We start from the raw sequence: 19,228 nt of genomic DNA, 5'->3' as shown, positions 1-19,228 counted from the left end.
TTTGTATTTGTACGAAGGGGCGCACACTGGGCACCGCTACAGCGGCCGTACAAGGGGCCGTTCAAGGTGATCAGGAACAATGGGTCCACGTACGTTCTGGACATTGGGGGGGAAAGAGGAGGTTTTCACGGTGGACCAACTCAAACCGGCCCATGTGGACTTGCCGCAGCCAGTCGAGATTCAGGCACTGCGGCGCAGAGGCAGACGGTCCAAACAGAGACTGATCCAGACTGTGGACATTGGGGGGTGTATTGCTGGTTCTGGGGGGGGGGGGGGGGGGGGGAGGTTATGTAGCTACCCACTTTCTGCGCAGGCGAACCAGCTCACAAAACGGCATGCGCGTCGGCAGTGAGGCCAGCCCCAAAATGGTGCTGGGCCGCCTTCTTCACCAGCAAGGGGAGAAAACCCGCGCGCAGAAAGAGACTTTTGTAATGCACCTCTGATGTCATTTCCGCCTGGAGAAGGCGGGAACGGAACTGCGTTAAAGCCAGTGCCGCGAGGTTTGAATAAACCAGTCTCGAGTGCAACTTACAGACTGCGTGTCATTATTTCCAGCTCTGTGTGTAGCACATCACTACAGTAACATCAAGACATACTGTAAAATCCATTGTTTGCATCACAGACCGACACAATCGAAGATGTGCTGGGTCAGCACGCAAGTTTCGCTATGCTTCCAACATGGCATACCCACAACTTGCTAACCCTATTTTTTTAGAATGTGGAAGGAAACTGGAGGAAAGTCACATAGTCAAAGGGAGAACATAGAAACTGCTTGTAGACAGCAGTGAGAATCGCTGGCACTGTAAAGCATTACGCTAATTTCTATGCTGCTGTGCTACCATCTCATCTTGGTCACGTGTCCAAATCTTTGTTCATCTCCAGCTTCCTTATAATTGTTTCTTCACATTGACGTTCCCATCTGAATATTTCCTTGAATGTCCTTTTGGATTTCATGGACTCATGTGGCACAGCCAGCATTTCATGCAACATTTCCATGCCAAAAACCAAATTCCATCTACTCTGATCCCATTTACCAACGCTTGATCTGCAGCTTACTGTGCTTTGTTGATTCAAATACAAACGTTTGTACTTGTACCGATACTTAAAATGCAGTGACAGTCACCGTCAGGCAGTGTATTCTGATTCTAGTTACACTCTGGGTGAAAATTCTTCCTCAGATCTCCTTTAAAGCCATGTCCTCTACTTTTATACATTTCTGTAATGGGGAAAGTTTTCTCACTGCAGTACACACAGTGTACTAGAGGAGCTCAGCGGGTCAGACAGCATCAATGGATGGGACTAAACAGTTGACATTTTAAACTAAGACTCTTCATCAGGACTACTTTTGTCTCTGTCCCTTGTAACTGTACACTTCAATCAGGTGCTCCCTTGATCTCTTCTGCTCCACAGAAGAAAAACCCAACAGATCCAGTCTGCCCTCATAGCTGATGTGCTCCATCCCAAGTAGTATATTGATGAATTTTATCTGCACTATCTCCAGTGCAGTCACCTTACCCAAGCTGATCCAAACTGCACTTACTCTTCCAATTTGGCCTGACCAGAAGATGTTGGAGCAATATTAGGCTATTTGGTCCATTGAATCTGCTCAACCATTATTATCCCTCTCAACCCCATTCGCTTGCCTTCTTCCCATAATCTTTGACCCCACCACTAATCAAGAACCTATCAACCTCTGCTTTAAATATGAATTCCACAGATTTACCACCTTTTGGCTAAAGAAATTCCTCCTTATTAGAGATAAGCAAATATCTTCCAAAGCGAAGTCATTGTATTCAGAGTCTGTGCTCTCTGGTCATGGACTTCCCCTCTAGAGGAAACATCCTCTCATGTCTACACTATCTAGGCCTTTCAATATTCAGAAGGTTTCAATGAGATCCTCCCCTCAATCTTCTAAACTCCAACAAGTGCAGGCCCAGAGACACCAAACTGACCAATGCTTTATACAGTTGCACCATCACCTTCCTGGTTAATGATGGCAAATATTTGGTAAGCCTTCTTACATTTTATCCACCTGTGCTGCTACCATCATCTTTGGATTTGAGTACTCTTTTCCTTAACACGCCTCCTTTACATTTTATGCACATTAGTTGTTTGTCAGTTTTTGTTGACAGATTGTTTTTCACAAACTCTATTGTATTTTCTTTATTTTCCTGTAAATGCCTGTAAGAAAATGAATCTCAAGGTAGTATATGGTAACATATATACAGTACTTTGATAATAAATTTTAATCTGATTTTGAGCATTGCTCATAATATGGTTTGATCATTATAAAAGGCCGGTGTTTCTGTTATCTGGAACATTGTGGATGCCTTCACAGAGCAAACAATCATCCATAAACAGTACCAACATCCTGGGCAGAGGAATCCTGATGAAAGGTCTCAGTCCAAAACATTGACTGTTTATTGAGTCCTGAGTTCCTACAGCATTTTGTATGTGTTGCTCTGGATTTCCTGTATCTGCATAATCTCTTGTGTTTGCTAACATCCTGGATCAATTGGATTATATCAGAATCAGGTTTATTATTACTGACATACAGTATGTCATGAAATTTGCTGTTTTACAGAAGCACTACAGTACAATGTATTAAAAATTACTAAGTTATAATATATGTGTGTGTATATATATGTGTGTGTGTGTATATATATATATATATATATATATACATATACACATACACATACACACACACACACACACACACACACACACACACACACACACACACACACACACACACACACACACACACACACACACACACACACACACACGCTGACAATAGTGCCGTCTTTCAAATATCTGGGGAGCATTCTCTCTGAGGATAGCGGCATTGACAACAACATCCAGAGCTGCATTAAACAGGCATCAGCTGCCTTTGGGAGACTTCGGCGTAGAGTCTTTCAGAACAGGAGCCTTCATCCCTCCACAAAGGTCACTGTATACCAAGCAGTCTGTGTCGCCACCCTCCTTTATGGCTGTGAAGCTTGGGTAACCTACAGCCATCACATCAAGTCCTTGGAGCGCTTCCACATAAGCTGCCTTCAGCACATCCTGGGAATTACTTGGTGTGAACAGGTGCCTCACACTGAAATACTTGTAAAAACCAACTGCAGAAGTATTGAGGCCATGATCACCCAGCGTCAGCTGCAGTGGCTGGGGCACGTGATAAGGATGCCTCCATGTTGGCTACCCCGCAGAGTGTTATACGGCCAGCTACATCATGGTCGACGCTCAGCTGGAGGGCTGAAGAAACGCTATAAGAATCAGATGAAGAATGCTTTAAGGAAGTGCAAGATCAGACCCAAGGACCTGGAGGATGTTGCTGCTGACCGTAACACTTGGCGACAGCTGTGTAGGGATGGGGTTCGTATTCTGGAGATGGAAAGAACAACCAGAAGAAAGCCAGGAGAAATGCAGCCATAGTTGCCATCACTAACACCACCGCTACCACATATACATGTCCCACCTGAGAAAGAACTTGTGGGTCCAGGATAGGACTGCAGAGTCATCAAAGATCTCACCATTAAAGGAGTGGACGTCATCATTGGATTCCGATGGACAACCGAAGAAGAAGATAGATATATGTATGTATGTATGTAGCGCGAAAAGAAAGCAGAATGGCAAGGTAGTGTTCATGGGTTCATATTGAGTGGAGTTTTAGGCCCCTTAGGTACTGGAATTGGAGACGTTCCAGAGGAGGTTCACGAGAATGATTTTGGGAATGAAAGAGTTAACATATGAGGAGTGTTTTGATGGCTCTGGGCTTGTACTTAGTGGAACTTAAAACAACAATGGTTTATTTCATTGAAACCTACTGAATATTGAAAGGCCTAGAGTGAGTGTATGTGGAGAGGATCTTTCCTATAGTGGAGAAGTCTAGGACCAGGGAGCTCAGCTTAAAAATAGAGGGACATTTATTTAAAACAGAGATTGAGGAAAAATTTCTTAAGCCAGAGGGTGGTGAATCTGTGGAATCCATTACCAAAGGTGGCTGTGGAGGCCAAGTCATTCGGTATATTTAAGGTGGAGGTTGATCGTTTCTTGATTAATCAAAGATTTCAAAGGTTATAAGGAGAAGGCAGGGGAATGGAATTGAGACTCAATGAGCCAAATAGCCTAATTCTGCTCGTGTCTTATGGTCTTATGACATGTTTTGGATGGTGAGGGTCCTTAATGATGGATGCCACCTTCTTTAGGGCATCGCCTTTTGAAGATGTCCTCGATGATGGGGAGGGTTGTGCTTATGATGGAGCTGGCTGAGTTTATAACCCTCTGCAGCTTTTTCCAATCCCGTTTATTGGAGCCTCCATACCAGACAATGACTCAACTGATTGGAATGCTCTTCATGATACGTTCAAGTTAAATTTAATTATCAGTCAACTATACTGGAATACAGCTGAACAAAACAGCAATCCTCCGGGGCCAAGGTGCAAAACATACAAATCACAAGGCACACAAAAAAATATATGTAGCCCAAGTCCCTATGTGGCATGGTGCATGGGTGCCAAGGGCAATAAAAGGCAGTTCCCAGTAGTCCAGAGATGAATGCATGCACACAATCCAGTTTGTCATACCACCAATTGAACACTGGAGGGCAGTACCAATGGGAAAGGCCAGCCCCCCAACCAAGCATAAACACTGAGCTCTACTGCCTCCGGCGTCTCCTTTCCTGGACTGCGGCAAGAGGTAAGCCCACATCTTGAGGCCTAGTCCTTCCAGAACCGAGGTCACGTCAACAAACAAACAGGGAAACGGGCCTGCAGCATCCTACATCATCAATGCCCAACAGGATTTTGCGATCGTAAGAGCAAGGTCCAAGACTATCACCCACCTTCGCGCACCAATTCTGATGCTTTCCTGTAACAGACAGCAATATAGTTCACACCAAGTAGAGCTCCTCCACCAAAAATCAGATACCTGCAGTACCCGAAGTTCTTAAAGTCCGGCATTGTCTTGTGATTGTAAAACAAGACATTTAAAAAAGACAAAAGCACCCTTGGTTGGCCCCTGAGAGGCCATTGTGTCCAGGTGCGTTGTCATCTTACCAGATACATCTGTAGAAATTTCCTGGAGTCTCTGGTGACATACCAAATCTCCTGAAATTCCTAATGAAACATTACTGCTGGTGAGCCTTCTTGGTAATTGCATCCTTGTGTTGCCACGTAGTGCTAGAATGGATGTGAAGGTCATTGGATTTGGACGTGCAGGGATATTTGTTGTCATTCAAAAGTTAATTACCGTAGATTCCGGATTTTAAGCCGCTACTTTTTTCCCACATTTTGAACAGCTTTGAACTCTGCGGCCTTTAATACGGAGCGGCTAATACATGGTTTTTTTTCATGCCGCCAAAAACATTTTGCCTCGTAACAGTAGACCAATAAAATTGATGAGTAGTTCACAGAGGTCCAATGAAATTGTACGATAAATCAAGCGCACTTTCACAATTAAATTATTGTAAATCAGTCATTTGTACTCACCCTCATCAACATGGAAAACACTCGAAGAAAAGCATTGTGCTGCCTTTATGGCAGTTATTTAGTTTATAATATTTTCGCTTAGTAATTCATTTGTTAGTTAAAGTTAGAACTGTTTTAACTATATTTGTTTTCTGTACTACATCGCGGGATGCTATGACGTCACACCCGGTTTCGCCGCGTCTTGTGGGAAAACGCCGGTTTGCGATAAACGGGACGGCGGGGGGGAGCGGCATTACGCGAGCGGAGCGGCGGAGCCAAAACGCTGCTTTTAAGTTAAAGGCGATCAATAACTTTTCCTGGTAGGCTGCAGTATATATATTTTTTACCAGTCGTTAGGAGATATTGGAATGTTGTTCAGTAAAGAAGTATACGCAACGTATATTTAAAAGTAGCCGCGTTACGGGCACGGTTCGAAAAAAAGCGTTTGCAATAGGTATTTGTTTATGTTACCATATGGATTTAATTAAAAGTTAAAAAATCCTCACGTGTAATATCTTTCTGTGTAAATATCTCATATTACAACGTGGGACACCTGCGGCCGAAAATCCGGTGCGGCCTAAAATCCAGTGCGGCCTGTACAAGTAAAAAATTGATTTTATTTCTAAAATTAGAGCCAGCGGCTTTTAATCAGGTGCGCTCTGTAGTCCGGAATCTACGGTAAGCATTGGATTTTTAACAGGAGATTGTAAAAGAACAAATGTGTTTCCAGTTGGGAACAGACGTTTTTGCTTCTCTGTACTGCTTGAATGTACCAACAGGGTCAAATAGTCCATCATGGTACCTTGTATCACAAAGAATAAAATGTGGATGGCAGTTGGAACAGACTATTTGTAGACTTTTATTCCACCACTGTGACCTCAAATGTATGCAAGTACTTATCCGATGGAAATGTTTGGTACTCTTTCACATTGCAAACTGAAAAGCTATTACTTGTTAAACTCAGATTCTTAAAGATCAGAGAGGCCATTCATCCCACCATGCCTATATCAGCAACTTCCAAGAGCCTTCTGGTTTAGTTCTCTCCACCTTCCTCATAGTCCCACGGTTTTCTCCCTTACAGGGAGTGCTTTTGCTGCCCAGTACCTCCTGTTAGTTGATGAATTATTGAAAAATCAGCAATGGTGTCCATGAGGTTATAATACAAATGTGTCTGATTTACTCATACTCTGGAAAAAGTTAGTTACTGGCCTTGCCTGGTCTGATTCCCGATCCTTCCAAAATGGTCAAGCAAGTGTCTTGTTTCCATCTTAACTGCTACAGTGAGGTAACTCCTGACCCTGCCACCACTTTGGGATGGTTGAAGAGGTAGCTCAATCAGAGGGACTTTAGGGATGGCAAGTAAAACCCACAGTATATTTTAAAGTGTTTCCGTGAAGTAACTGGCCATATTCTGAAGTTTCAACTACAGAAGATGTTGGAATTCTGAAACAAAAATGGAGTATGTTGGAAATATTCCAAATGGAATATGGTTTCAGTTTCATAATTTTTTTTGGCTTGAATAAATTTATTTTATCAAGTCCCATTACGTGTAATTTTTTTTCAACCCTCTGTCATGGATCAAGCCTTTTTGGTATGGAAAATGAAGGGTATAATATGTTTTCGTGATTTATTTTTGGATAACTGTTTCATGTCTTTTGAACAGTTGTCTAATAAATATAATTTGCCCAGATCCCATTTTTTTTTTAGATATTTACAGATAAGAGATTTTTTGAATACGATGTTATCTATTGCCACCCTGAGGACTTGTGGAAACTATGTGGTGGTTTCTTTCAAACTTATAGTCTTTTAACATCTTTGGACTATTTTTACTGTGCCCATGGTCTGTTTTTTATTGATTATGGTATTGTTTACACTATTGTAACTATATGTTGTAACTGTGTGGTTTTGTGTAGGTCTTGTAGCTTTAGTTTTTAGTTTGTTGGGTGGTAGAGTTGGTCTCCTGACTCGGTGTGTCTGGATAGTCTTGTTTTGTCTGGTGGATTTGGAGCTCCTTTCCGGGGAACATGCTAAGATGGTAATGTGATATTAATACGCAGCAGCCTCTCTGGACTCTGGGGATTTGCCAAACGTCATGTGGATTTTCTGGTGTAGTCTGTTTTGTCGTGTGCTTTTGTGATATCATTCTGGAGGAAGGTTGTTTCATTTTTTTAACTGCATTGCAGTTGTGGTTTCTAAATGACAATAAACCGAAATTCAATTCAATCTACTTTTTTGATTTCATGTCCAGCCGATATCACAGAAAATTTTTTAGGCTTAAACCCTTATCGAAAGGGTTTAATAACAATCATTTATGATATGATTATGAAATTATCATAATTCAGATATATCTGACTTAAAAATAAATGGGAGAAGGAACTTCAACTTTCTTTACCTATAGAGAAATGGGAAAAAATTCTTCAATTAGTTAACTCTTCTTCTATTTGTGCTAAATATATGTTGATTCAATTTAAAGTGGTGCATTGGGCTAATATGTCTAAAGATTAATTAGCTTGTTTTTACTGTCATATAAAACCGATCTGTGATAGATGTCATTTTGAGGTAGCCTCTTTGACTCATATGTTTTGGTCTTGCCCTCTTTTGGAAAAATATTGGAAAGATATTTTTGATACATTCTCTATACTCTATAGTTTTGCACATTGATTTACAACCTCACCCTATCACTGCAATTTTTGGTTTACCAATGATTGATCTGCCCTCTTCAGCTCAGCGGATGATTGCATTTGCTACTTTAATGGCTAGAAGATCTATTTTATTGAATTGGAAAGAGATGAATCCTCCAACTACATCTCAATGGTTTTCCCAAACCATATCCTGTTTAAACTTAGGAAAAATTAGAAGTGGTACCTTTGATCCCTCAGTTAAATTTGAAGAAAAATTGGAGGCCATTTATCCAATACTTTCCTCAAATGTAATCTGACCTTTTCCAATTCCTTTATATTATTTATTAATTTGAGTAGAGGAGCGGAATTGACGACATTAACGATTTTATCCGATATAATTGAATAGCCCAGCTTTGTTTAGTTTTAGTTCTGCTTAGTTTAGTTTACTTTGTTTTTTATTTTGCAATTTGGGTTTTTTTTCATCTTTTTATTTCTTTGTATCATGCTATATTAAGAGTTTGGGAGGATAATTATATTGGTGTTACTTATAGTTTCTACTTACATGTGTTATTTGCCAACAATGTAATCCTACTCCCTTTATTCTATTATGACTGCTATGTATTCGTTTTTGAAAAATTCAATAAAAAGGTTGAAAAAGAAAAGGAAATATTCTGCAGGTCAGGCAGCATCTGTGGAGAGAGAAACCGTTTATGTTTCACACTGAAGTTCCTTTGTTAAAGCCGTGTAATCACTATCCATATCACTATTAATCTAGCCTCACTCTATCACCTTTGTCCTATCCATTTCTCTCTCCTCCTCTGCAACTTACAGCTACTTTTTCTCTTTTCCTGTTTGATAAAGGGTCTTCAATCTGAAGTGTTGGCTCTGTTTCTCTTTTCACAGCTGCTGCCTGACCTGCTGAGCATTCCTGTTTCTTTGTTGGGTAACTAGCATATGTTTTGGTTGTTGCTGTTTCCTGCCATCTCTTTGAACCATGGGTCAGCAGGCTGCAGCTGACACTTCCTTCTATTTTCCAGGGGCGGGCAATCACAGATATTTCATCGGATACCTCTTCTTCTTACTGGGAATGATAATCTGGATGATTTATGGCTGTTTCTTCTGTAAGTAAGAAAAGATGAGATTAGCTTTATTTGTCACATGTACATCAAAACATACAGTGAAATGATTAGTTTGTGTCAATGATCAATACGGTCTGAGGATGTGGTGGGGCTAGTCTACAAGTGTCACCATGCTTCCAGTGCCAACATAGCATGCCCGCAATTTACTAACCCTAAACCATACATCTTTGGAATGTGGGAAGAAGCCCACGCAGTCATGAGGAGAATGTACAAGCTCCTTACATTCAGCAGTGGGAATTGAACTGCTTGATGAATGCTCACACTGTAAAGCATTGCGATAACCACTATGATACCACATAGACCAATGACCAAAATATGCTCCCATTCCCTCAGAACTGGGGTGTTTTTATCTTCATTACCCTTTCCTCTTCAGACTGGAGCATTCACTGTGAAACCAACTACCCAAAGGAAGGACTGTGGACGTACCTAACCGAGATCGCCAGCTGCTCTCCGTGGGTGTTCTGGATGTTCCTGAACAGTCTCTTTCACTTCTTGTGGGTGGCTGTGTTACTCATGTGTCAGATGTATCAGGTAAACAGAGTTGATTCGGGCCTATTAAACTTGTATCTATTCAAAGTTTATTAGTTTGTGTCTCAAGAGATGTACTGAATTATTGTATTGCCATCTGTGTGATCCTATTCTTGTAAAAGGATTCTTATCTTTATTGTGTCATTAATATTCTATCCTCGCAGTCAGAATCTCAGTGTAAGGTTTACGGTTTTGCTTTAGTGTCACAATGTCAAAATACAAGACCTGCTGTCTTCTCATACTACTATTAGGGAGGAGGTACAGGAGCCTGAAGACCCACAGTCAATGTTTCAGGAACAGCATAGAGCACCACAGCACAGTATAGGCACTTTGGCCCAAAATGTTGTGACAACCTTTTTTAACCTATTCTAAGATTAACTTAACCTTGTATTCCTACATAGCCCTCCACTTCTCTATTATCCACATGCTTGTCGAAGAGTTTCTTAAATTTCCCCATTGTACCTGCCCCTACCATAACCTTTGGCTACATGTTCCACACATCCACCACTCTTTGTGTAAAGAACTTGCCTCTGACATATACCTGTACTTCCCTCCATTTACCATAAAATTATACCCCCTTGTATTAGTCATTTCTGCCCTGGGAAAAAGTCTCCAGCCTCCTGATCTATGCCTCTTATCGTCTTGTACACCTCCATCAAGTCACCTGTTTCCTCTTTCACTCCAAAGAGAAAAGCCCTAACTTGCTCAACCTATCCTCATGGACTTCATCCCCCTCCATCATTAGATTTCTGAACAGTCCATGAGATCTACCTCACTATTCCTCTTTAGGACTATTTGTTTATTATACTTTTTATTGTAACTTGTAGTAATTTTTTATGTATTGCACTCTACTGCTACCGCAAAGCAATAAATTTCATGATATATGTCAGTGATGGTAAAACTGATTCTGAAACCCTTGGAACACTCAATCCTATCATCACTGTGCAAGTGTCTTCATGGTTTAACCTGCAGTGGCTGTAGATTTTTTTTATTTGAGATGCAGCCCAACAAGCCACACCACCCAGCAACTCACTGACTTAACCCTAGCCTAATCAAAAGAATTTACAATTACCAATTAACCGACTAACCGGTACGTCTTTGTATTGTGGGAGGAAACTGGAGCACCCGAAATAAAATTGAAGAATGTACAGACTTTCTTACCAAGGATAACGGAATTGAACTCTGAACTCTAGCACCCCAAGGTGGAATAGCGTCGAGCTAACTGCTACAGTCTTATAAAATTGTAGGATACTGGTGGTACCTCCCAAGATGACCTGATGGACCAAGGCATTTTGCTTCATAAGGTCTCATGCTGAGTAGAGCCAAGCAGAAAGTCACCATTATACAAAGCCAGCGTTGCTTGTCAATGTTTAATTGCTCTTGACCATGAAAGAGCAAGCTTGCTTTACTTTTGCCACCAATATTTTATCCCACTCCTCTTGCCAATCAGAGCAAGGGAACTGGAGTATCGCGCAGTGAATTTACCGTCACGAATTTTGTTTTCTACTGTTTCTGTGCCCAAGCATGGCTAGTGAGAGAATCAACAGCATTGCCCGTACAGCACTTAAATAAGCTGTCTGTTAGTCCCACTCTCCAGAGTAATGAAATTAGAGAAGGCTTCTGAGGACAGAGAATACAGATGCCCAAGAGCAGTGTTGTAAGGGCTGACTCTGCACACCATACATGTGAATACAGGCAGAACAAGCAGTGTTCCTCTGGGGCCAAGGTGCAGAACGCAGTACCATCAGTCTCACACAGCACATAGAACATATAGTTATGATAGCAGAAAAAACATAGTTACAAGTAATATATATACCTAGTCCCTGAGTGGCGTTGCCCGACGATTGATGGTGCATGGGACATTGTCTTAGAGCCACATTTCTGCAGGAACAAGGATGCAGCAGTTGCTAATCACGCACTAGTGCAGTCACTGAGAAACGCAATCCAGCTAGACCATGTTTGATGTGCTAACGGACAATATCAGACTGTTCTGCAAGCTTCCTTAAACCTGGTTGCAATGTTGCAAATACCTTTGCCCATGCTTGCCTAGTTTGATGCAGGCCAGTTAACATAATCCCATTGTCTAGCATCTGGTTGATGCAGTTGAGAATGTCATATGGTCACTTCACTATGCACACCATTGTCACTTGAGCAGCCAGTCCTCTGCTGCGGCCAGCAACCTATGTTCGTTCTGTACACAGTGCAGGTGTTTGTAAAGCTGTCCTCGTAACTTCAGACTGATTACTTACACTGAGAACTGAAGACTGGTTCTTGTTTGAATTAATATCTGATATATTCACTTAATTCCATAACTCCTGAATAATCCCTAACACATGTCACATCCACCGATCACCCTTAATTAATCCTTACACTTAATTAAAGGCTTGGTTTTAAAATTCACTCTTGGGCTCACATCTCTTTGTCTTTGGCCCTTTCTTCAACCTCCTTGAGTTGTCTAGTGCTCCTCCAGTTCTCGCTTCTTGATCATTCCCAATTTTAATCGGTCCATCATTGTCAACATAACTTCATCAGGGCCCCAAACTCTCCAAATTTTCTGCTTAAGCTCTTCTTTCATCTGAATTTTAAAGTTCAAAGTAAATTGAACTTAAGATTAATTTTCTTGCAAGTATTTACTGGAAAAATAAAGAAATACAATATAATCTCCAAAAAAATGTGCTTAAACAAAAATATTGACAACCATAGTACAAAAGGCAAACTGTGCAAATTTTTAAAAAATACAAAGAATGTGAATTGCAGAGTTCCTGAAAGTGAGTCTGTAGTTTGTGGAGTCGGTCAAGAGTTGTGGTGAGTTAAGTTATGATTGCCAGTTTAGGAGCCTGATGGTGTAGGGTAATATCTGTTCCTGAACCTGGCGATGTGGGACCCAAGGCTCTTGTACCTCCTGCCTGACATTTGTAGTGAGAAGTGAGCATGCCTGGATGGTTTGATGGTGGATGCTGGTTTCTTGTGGCAGCATTCCTTGTAAATGTGCTTGGAAGTGGGGAGGGCTTTGCCTGTGAAGGCTGGGTCCACCACTTTCTGTAGCCTTTCCATGCCTGGGTATTGGTGTTTCCTCACGAAGTCCTGATGCAACCAGTTAGGTTACTCTCCACGATGCAAACCAAGAGCTGATTATTAGCTACAGGAAGAAGCTGCCGGTGGAAAAATTATCCTGAAAGTCAATCACGCTCAAAAATGGTCACTTATCCAAAGGACTTGAAATTCAATCTGAGGCTTAATTTGATGTACACAATGATGTGACTCATCAGGGGTAGAGAAATGTTCCTGAAGGTCATCACACTTATCTATTTTTTGGTCTTGAGATTCAGTTTCTGATTTAACTTGATATACACTCTTATGTGACTGCATTGAATGTTATAATAATGTCCAAAGATTGTTGCTTTAAGTAAGGTTTATACACAAACTGGGGAAAGCTAAATTTTCGAGGAGTCTTCATCTCTATTGAAGTGTTAATATGTTTGTTTCTGATTGTTGAAGATCGCTTGTCTTGGGATAACGACAAATGAAAGGATGAATGCAAGACGCTACAAGCACTTTAAGGTTACAACGACCACTATTGAAAGTCCTTTCAAGTGAGTACCTGTGTATAATGATGCCTTAATGTGCTGACCCTGCTTTATGAACTGATACTCAATTATCTGTTCACAAAAAAAAATGGTTCAGGTAAAGAATAATCCAGTTGGGGAGATACATTCAATGGCTACTTTATTAGGGACATGAGTGGAACCTGGTGTGGTCTTCTGCTTCTGTAACCCATCCATGTCAGGGTTCGACGTGTTGTGCATTCAGAGGTGCTCTTCTGCACACCACTGTTGTGACATGTGGCTATTTCAGTTACTGTCAGCTAGAATCAGTCTGGCCATTGTCCTCTGACCTCTCTTATTAATGAAGTAGTTTTGCCCACAGAACTGTTGCTCACCAAATTTTATTTTCTTATTTCCGCACCATTCTCTGTAAATTAGAAACTGTCATGCATAAAAATCTCAGGAGATCAGTTTCTGAGTTACTCAAACCACCCCTCCTTGCACCAGCAGTATATTTCACGGTCAAAGTCGCTTAGATCACACTTCTTTCTGCATTCTGATGTTTGGTATGAGAAACAGTTGAATCTCTTGACCATGTCTGCCTGCTTTTATGCATGGAGTTGCTGCCAGCTGTTTGGCTGATAAGATATTTGTATCAAAGAGCAGGTTTACATACACTGAGTACAAGTTGAAATCTTCAAGTTCATTAATGTATGGATTGGACTTCTGTAGTGTCACAAATAATTCATCTTCTTCCCCCCAGAAAAGCTGAATTGGGAGACTGTACAATTTCATAAAGACGGGAGAGATCTTCTCCATACAGCAGCGGTATCTGAGGGATTACCTAACAGGGTTGTTCTTGGGATGGAGGGAGAGGAGATCAGAAACAGAAGATCAAACAGGCTCTCCCTGGATTATGAACACACAACTAATGGTTATCCCCGACATATAGACAAGTGCCTGAGAGACCACTGGGACGGATTTGCCAGTTCTTCTGCTGGGAGGGAATGGAGCTGTTCTCTGTGATTTCTCTCCCCACCTCCTCCGAGCCATGGTAATCAGGGGCTGTGTGGAGCCATGCAGACTCACTCATTGAGTCAGTGAGGCAGGCTGATTGTCACTCTTCCCATACCCACTCGCTCTCCTGCCACCACTACTTCCGTGACCCTCTTCCACACAGTGTTATTCATTTCCAACCAACAAACTGTTTGGGTTACATTGCGTCTTTGCAGAGAGAAACAATTCATGTCAATGACCTTCCATCAGGAACATCATCAGAGCTTGCACATAGCTGTGTTATTCTCTCACCACAGATGCTGTCTGAACTGTTGGCAATTCCACTTCTTTGCTCGATCTCTCTCTGCGGCCTGCCCCCCCCCCCCTCTCTCTCTCTCTCTGTGCGGCCTGCCCCCCCCTCTCTCTCTCTCTCTCTGCGGCCCGCCCCCCCCCCGCCCCACTCTCGCTACCCCCATCTCGTTATCCCCACCTGAGAGTGGCCTCATCATGGCAGTAGAGGAGGCCATGGACTGGTACACTGTAATGTAAATGAGTAGATTTTAAATGGGTGGCCACTGGGAAGACCTGCCTTTTTGGCAGAGGAATCGAAGGAGCTCGGCAGAGCAGTCCTCCAATCTACGTTAGGCCTCACTGATGTAGAGGAGGCCGCACCCGGAGCTCCAGATACAGTGTATGACCCAGAAAGCCGGACAGGTGAAAATGGAATGGATATGTTTAAGGGGAAGAAAATTGGTGCTCGTGGAGATGAATTTAAATCAATTAGGTTGGGTTGAGATTGGTTTGCTGAAAGGCCTGCTGTGTGTATTCTGTACTCTTTAATATATTCAATCAACTGACCTGCCTTTTTTCTTTCCTTCCCATCTCCAGCCATGGTTGCATTAGAAATATCATAGACTTCTTTGAATTTAGATGTTTTGGTCTCTTTCGCCCTGTAATGGTGGACTGGACACATCAGTATACAATAGAGTATGACCAGACATCAGGCACTGGTTATCAACTTGTGTAGCAGGAATGGGATCAGCACCCGCAGCAAATCATCTCCACAATCAACCCTTCAAACTGGTGCCTGACAAATCTCCTTCCTGTTTCGTCTCTAATATCAGCAATCCAAATAACATTGCTACGAGGAGCTCCTGTTCCTGTGGTCCCCTTCTGGATCCTTTGCAAATGGAAATTAACAGGGACAGTCTGACTGCCTGTTTCTGCCACCCCTGCCTCTTGCTCTAGCACTCCATTGTGATCAAAATGTGTAATAAGCTGATGGCAGAAAGGAAATCTTTATATATACGTGTATTAAAGAAAAAGACTGCTTTTCGCCAGAATTGGTTTTTAACATAATGTTATGTTTGTTTCTGATTTTTGGAGTGGAAGCCACAGTAAGTGCAAACCCTGGAACCTTGATTATGGCCCATTGGCTCAAGAAACAGTTGGCTCTTGACTTGCAACGCACACCAGGAGTGTGCAGAAGTGCATCTTGTTCAATTGTGAGCTTTGGTACTTCAGATTTCATAGAGGAATGTCGAAATACAATATCCACAATCATGTGCAATGGTAAAATTTAAACGCCTTTGCCCAAGGCATCGGTTATTTTAACAACCTTTTCTTTCCCATTTTAAATCATGGTTTTAAAGATTTGGTTGATCTGTTCTGGCAGCTGAGAATGATTAGGTGTTAGCAGAAACTTGCAGGCTCTCTCCCCAAGCGCTCACTGTTGGGGGAGTCTGCTGGGCAAAAGGCAGTCCTTGGGACAGTAAGGTTCGGAGGTTCCCCCAGCGCTCTAGGCTGTGCTGACAGTTGGGCGAGTCTACTGAGCTAGAGGTGGTCGTAAGTAAGCAGGGGTTTCGGAGAGGAGGGGATGAGTTTGGGGTGGGCAGTGAGGGGAAGGGAGAACAGGGAGGTTGCCATCACTCATTTTCCATCACCAGCATCACGTACTCAGCATATCAGTCACGCAGGTGCAAGACTGGCCACGAGCTTTGCTTTACCATCCAGTCTGAACAAACACAGGCTGGTGCGTGGCTTACAGTGCGAGATTTATTGAGGAGATACACCACATCCTTTTTTTCCCCTTTATTGTGACCCAGCCTGGAGTACTATAATGTTTTCTACAGCCACTTTAGGTTCAGTTAATGAATGCTTGCCTACTGCTCCCTGGAAACTTGCAAGTTTACAGACAGTTTAGTTTACTGAGGTACCAGGCTCAAAAACCTGTGCAAAATGATTTTATGATGAAGGGTCTCAGCCCAAAATAACTTTAACCAACTTCCTTGAGCCAGTGTAAAGATTAGTTGTATGTGTACATAAATTATTTATCAACTAGTTTACCAGTGTGTATATTTGTCAGTGTTAGTTTGGAGCTGCAAACTTAATTTTCAACTCCACCAGAAGAAAAAAGAGTGTAGGAATGTAGTCTGTTTGCTTCTGGTAGTTCATTGACCCACTCGATTCTCTGCATGACTGATGCTTTGCAAAAAAACTAATTAAATTTTTTTAAAAAGGGCAGCTCCCTAGACTGTAGGAGTTACAGTATCACGTCGGCTTACAGTGAAGTGTTCTCAGCTTTCTTCCTCCAGCAGGAAGGTCAGTGAATCTGTAAATAGTGAGTGTCCTGTGTTTGCAAAGTGCAAGACTTTTCTGGTCGCTGTTTACTTTGTAGTGGAGACCACGCATAGTTTGTGTACATCATACCATAATATCAAGAATTGCAGTATTGTAATATTAATTAACTTGAATGTCTTATCAGGTTTGGGGGGGGGTTTGGAAATGAAGTAACCCCTTTCTCAACACAGATGGTGTGTGCTGTGCTCCATGGGATATGGCATCTCATTGGCAAGACTGTCTGAGTGTAGGAGCCTGCACACACTATTTCAATCTTTGTCTGGTAAATCATGGAGAACAAAGACCAGGTGAAGAGTAAACAGGGCAATGATTACATCACCATTCATTGCCCTTCCTGAGATGAATTGATGTCCTTCTGAGGTTGAACACTGGTATTTATCACGACCACTTTCCTTTTGTACTTTGGAATAACCCGTTACTTCACCACACTTCGAAGACTGCAATACCTCTCCCGGCTTTTTTTTTTGGTTGTGTGTGTGCGCAATAGAGTTTCATATTCACGAGTAATTGAGTTTCATGTTCCACTAATAATAGGGGAAGCACTACATTTCTGCAGTTGTGAATACTTTTTTGTTTTTGTATGACATTATTTATAACTGTGCCAAGTGTTATTTTGCTACTATTTGGTCCCTTTCTGTACAATGTGGAGAACAAAATATAGGACTGTAATATGCTCAAATTAAAAAAAAAGACTGTTCATACAATGACTGGTTTAGTTTGTCAAACTTTATAAATTATTGAACCTAATAAACAAGAGTCGTCTTGCTGTTCATCACAATAAAGTTGCTATTTCAGGGTATTTTACTGTCTGCGTTGTTACAGGTTAGAATTTCTACACCAGTTATTAGATGCTATTGGTAATTTTTAATTGTTCTACAACCCTAAGAAAGTTTGGAAGAATAGACTGACCTTGAGCTGGTGTTTTACGCCCAGTGCTTGATGGCAACCAGAACAGTTTTGAACCTGTCATCCTGGTGATAACTCGGGCTTCCCCTGTCCACAGGCTTCCATGGTCCTGATTTCTTGCAGGCTGGTCTATAAAAGCACGAGAATCCCTCCTCACCTATTAGCCACCTGACACACCAGCTGTTGTTGACTAGAGTTGGCGATCTCTGTCTCTGGGTTTGTAATTACTCTGGCTGTAGAGCTTGTCTGCTGTTTTAAACTTGGACATGTTAACCAAAATCTACCTGAATAGTCCAAATAAGTGATCATTCCATCATTCAACTAAAAACCCACCAATAAGCCAAAGGTGTGGTAATCAATTAGGTAAGTTACTGACTTAACGGCCAGAGTTGTGCAACAATGGGGGATTTAAATTCAAGTAAATATTTTGAATTTAATAGAAAAATTATTAATTTCTGTTATTATTGCTGTAAAAACCCATCTGGTTCAATAATATCCTTCAGGAACGAAGATGTGTTGTCTTACCAGAGCTTGCCTATTTCAGACTCTAATGTGATTGATCCATAGCTGCTCAGGGACAGAGAGATGGACATTTAATTGCCATCAATTTCTATGCCACCCATGTCCATGAATCAATAAGAGAAAAGTACTGCAACTTCAATCAAGAAAGAAAAATCCTTTGTTCCTCTTCAAAGTGTGCTGATGTTCTCAATCTGCTGGACATTCTATGCAAATACAATGATTCCAGTTGTACAAGTGATTAGTGAGGCTGCACTTGGAGTGCTGTGTACAGTTTTGATCACACTGTTATAGTAAAGATGTTACAGTGGCAAGAGTACAGAGATGTACAAGTAGGTTACCAGGACTAGAGGGCCTGAATTATAGGGAGAGTTGGCCAAGCTAAGTCTTTATTCCTAGGAATGTAAAAGAATGAGGGCCATAGATACGTTGAATGGTAACAGTCTTTCCCAGGGCAGAGGAGTCCAGAACTAGGAGGCATAGATTCAGGGTGAAAGGGGAAAGATATAAAAGGGAGCTGAGGGACAACTTTCTTCCGCACGGCATATGGTGAGTATATGGAATGAGCTACCAGAGGAAATAGTTGAGGCAGGGTACAATACTACCATTTAAGAAGAACTTTGGTTGGCCAGGTTAGATCTTTACTCCTTGGGATGTAAGAGAAGGAAGGGCAACCTGACATGTCTTTAAAATTAAGAGGGGCATAGATAAGGTGAGTGGTAACAGTCATTTCCCTAGGGGTAGGGTCATCCAGACTAGATGGCTAGGGTTGAGAGTGAGAAGGAAAAGATTTAAAAGCAATCTAAGGGGCAACGCTTTCACCCAGAAAGGAAGTGGTTGGAAGTGGCACCCATATG

At 41.7% G+C, this 19,228-nt stretch overlaps 1 protein-coding gene across 3 annotated transcripts in view; it reads left to right on the top strand.

Moving 5' to 3' along the window:
- zdhhc17 (zDHHC palmitoyltransferase 17) overlaps positions 1-17,650 on the top strand; it is a 151,525-nt gene extending 133,875 nt beyond the window's left edge. For 2 of the 3 annotated variants that reach the window (XM_073058760.1, XM_073058758.1), the window contains 4 exons: positions 9,136-9,219; positions 9,611-9,768; positions 13,264-13,358; positions 15,195-17,650. In XM_073058760.1, the coding sequence (XP_072914861.1) occupies positions 9,136-9,219; positions 9,611-9,768; positions 13,264-13,358; positions 15,195-15,333 (476 nt within the window). In that variant the 3' untranslated portion in view covers positions 15,334-17,650. The remainder of the gene's footprint in view (positions 1-9,135; positions 9,220-9,610; positions 9,769-13,263; positions 13,359-15,194) is intronic. The other variant, XM_073058759.1, reaches the window with a different exon arrangement.
- The last annotated feature ends 1,578 nt before the right edge of the window (positions 17,651-19,228 follow it).

The sequence above is a fragment of the Hemitrygon akajei genome, chromosome 10, assembly GCF_048418815.1.
Source record: "Hemitrygon akajei chromosome 10, sHemAka1.3, whole genome shotgun sequence".
NCBI classification, from domain to species: domain Eukaryota; kingdom Metazoa; phylum Chordata; class Chondrichthyes; order Myliobatiformes; family Dasyatidae; genus Hemitrygon; species Hemitrygon akajei.
The sequence above is the reverse complement of the archived record's forward strand: the minus strand, read 5'-3'. Positions and strand labels throughout refer to the sequence as shown.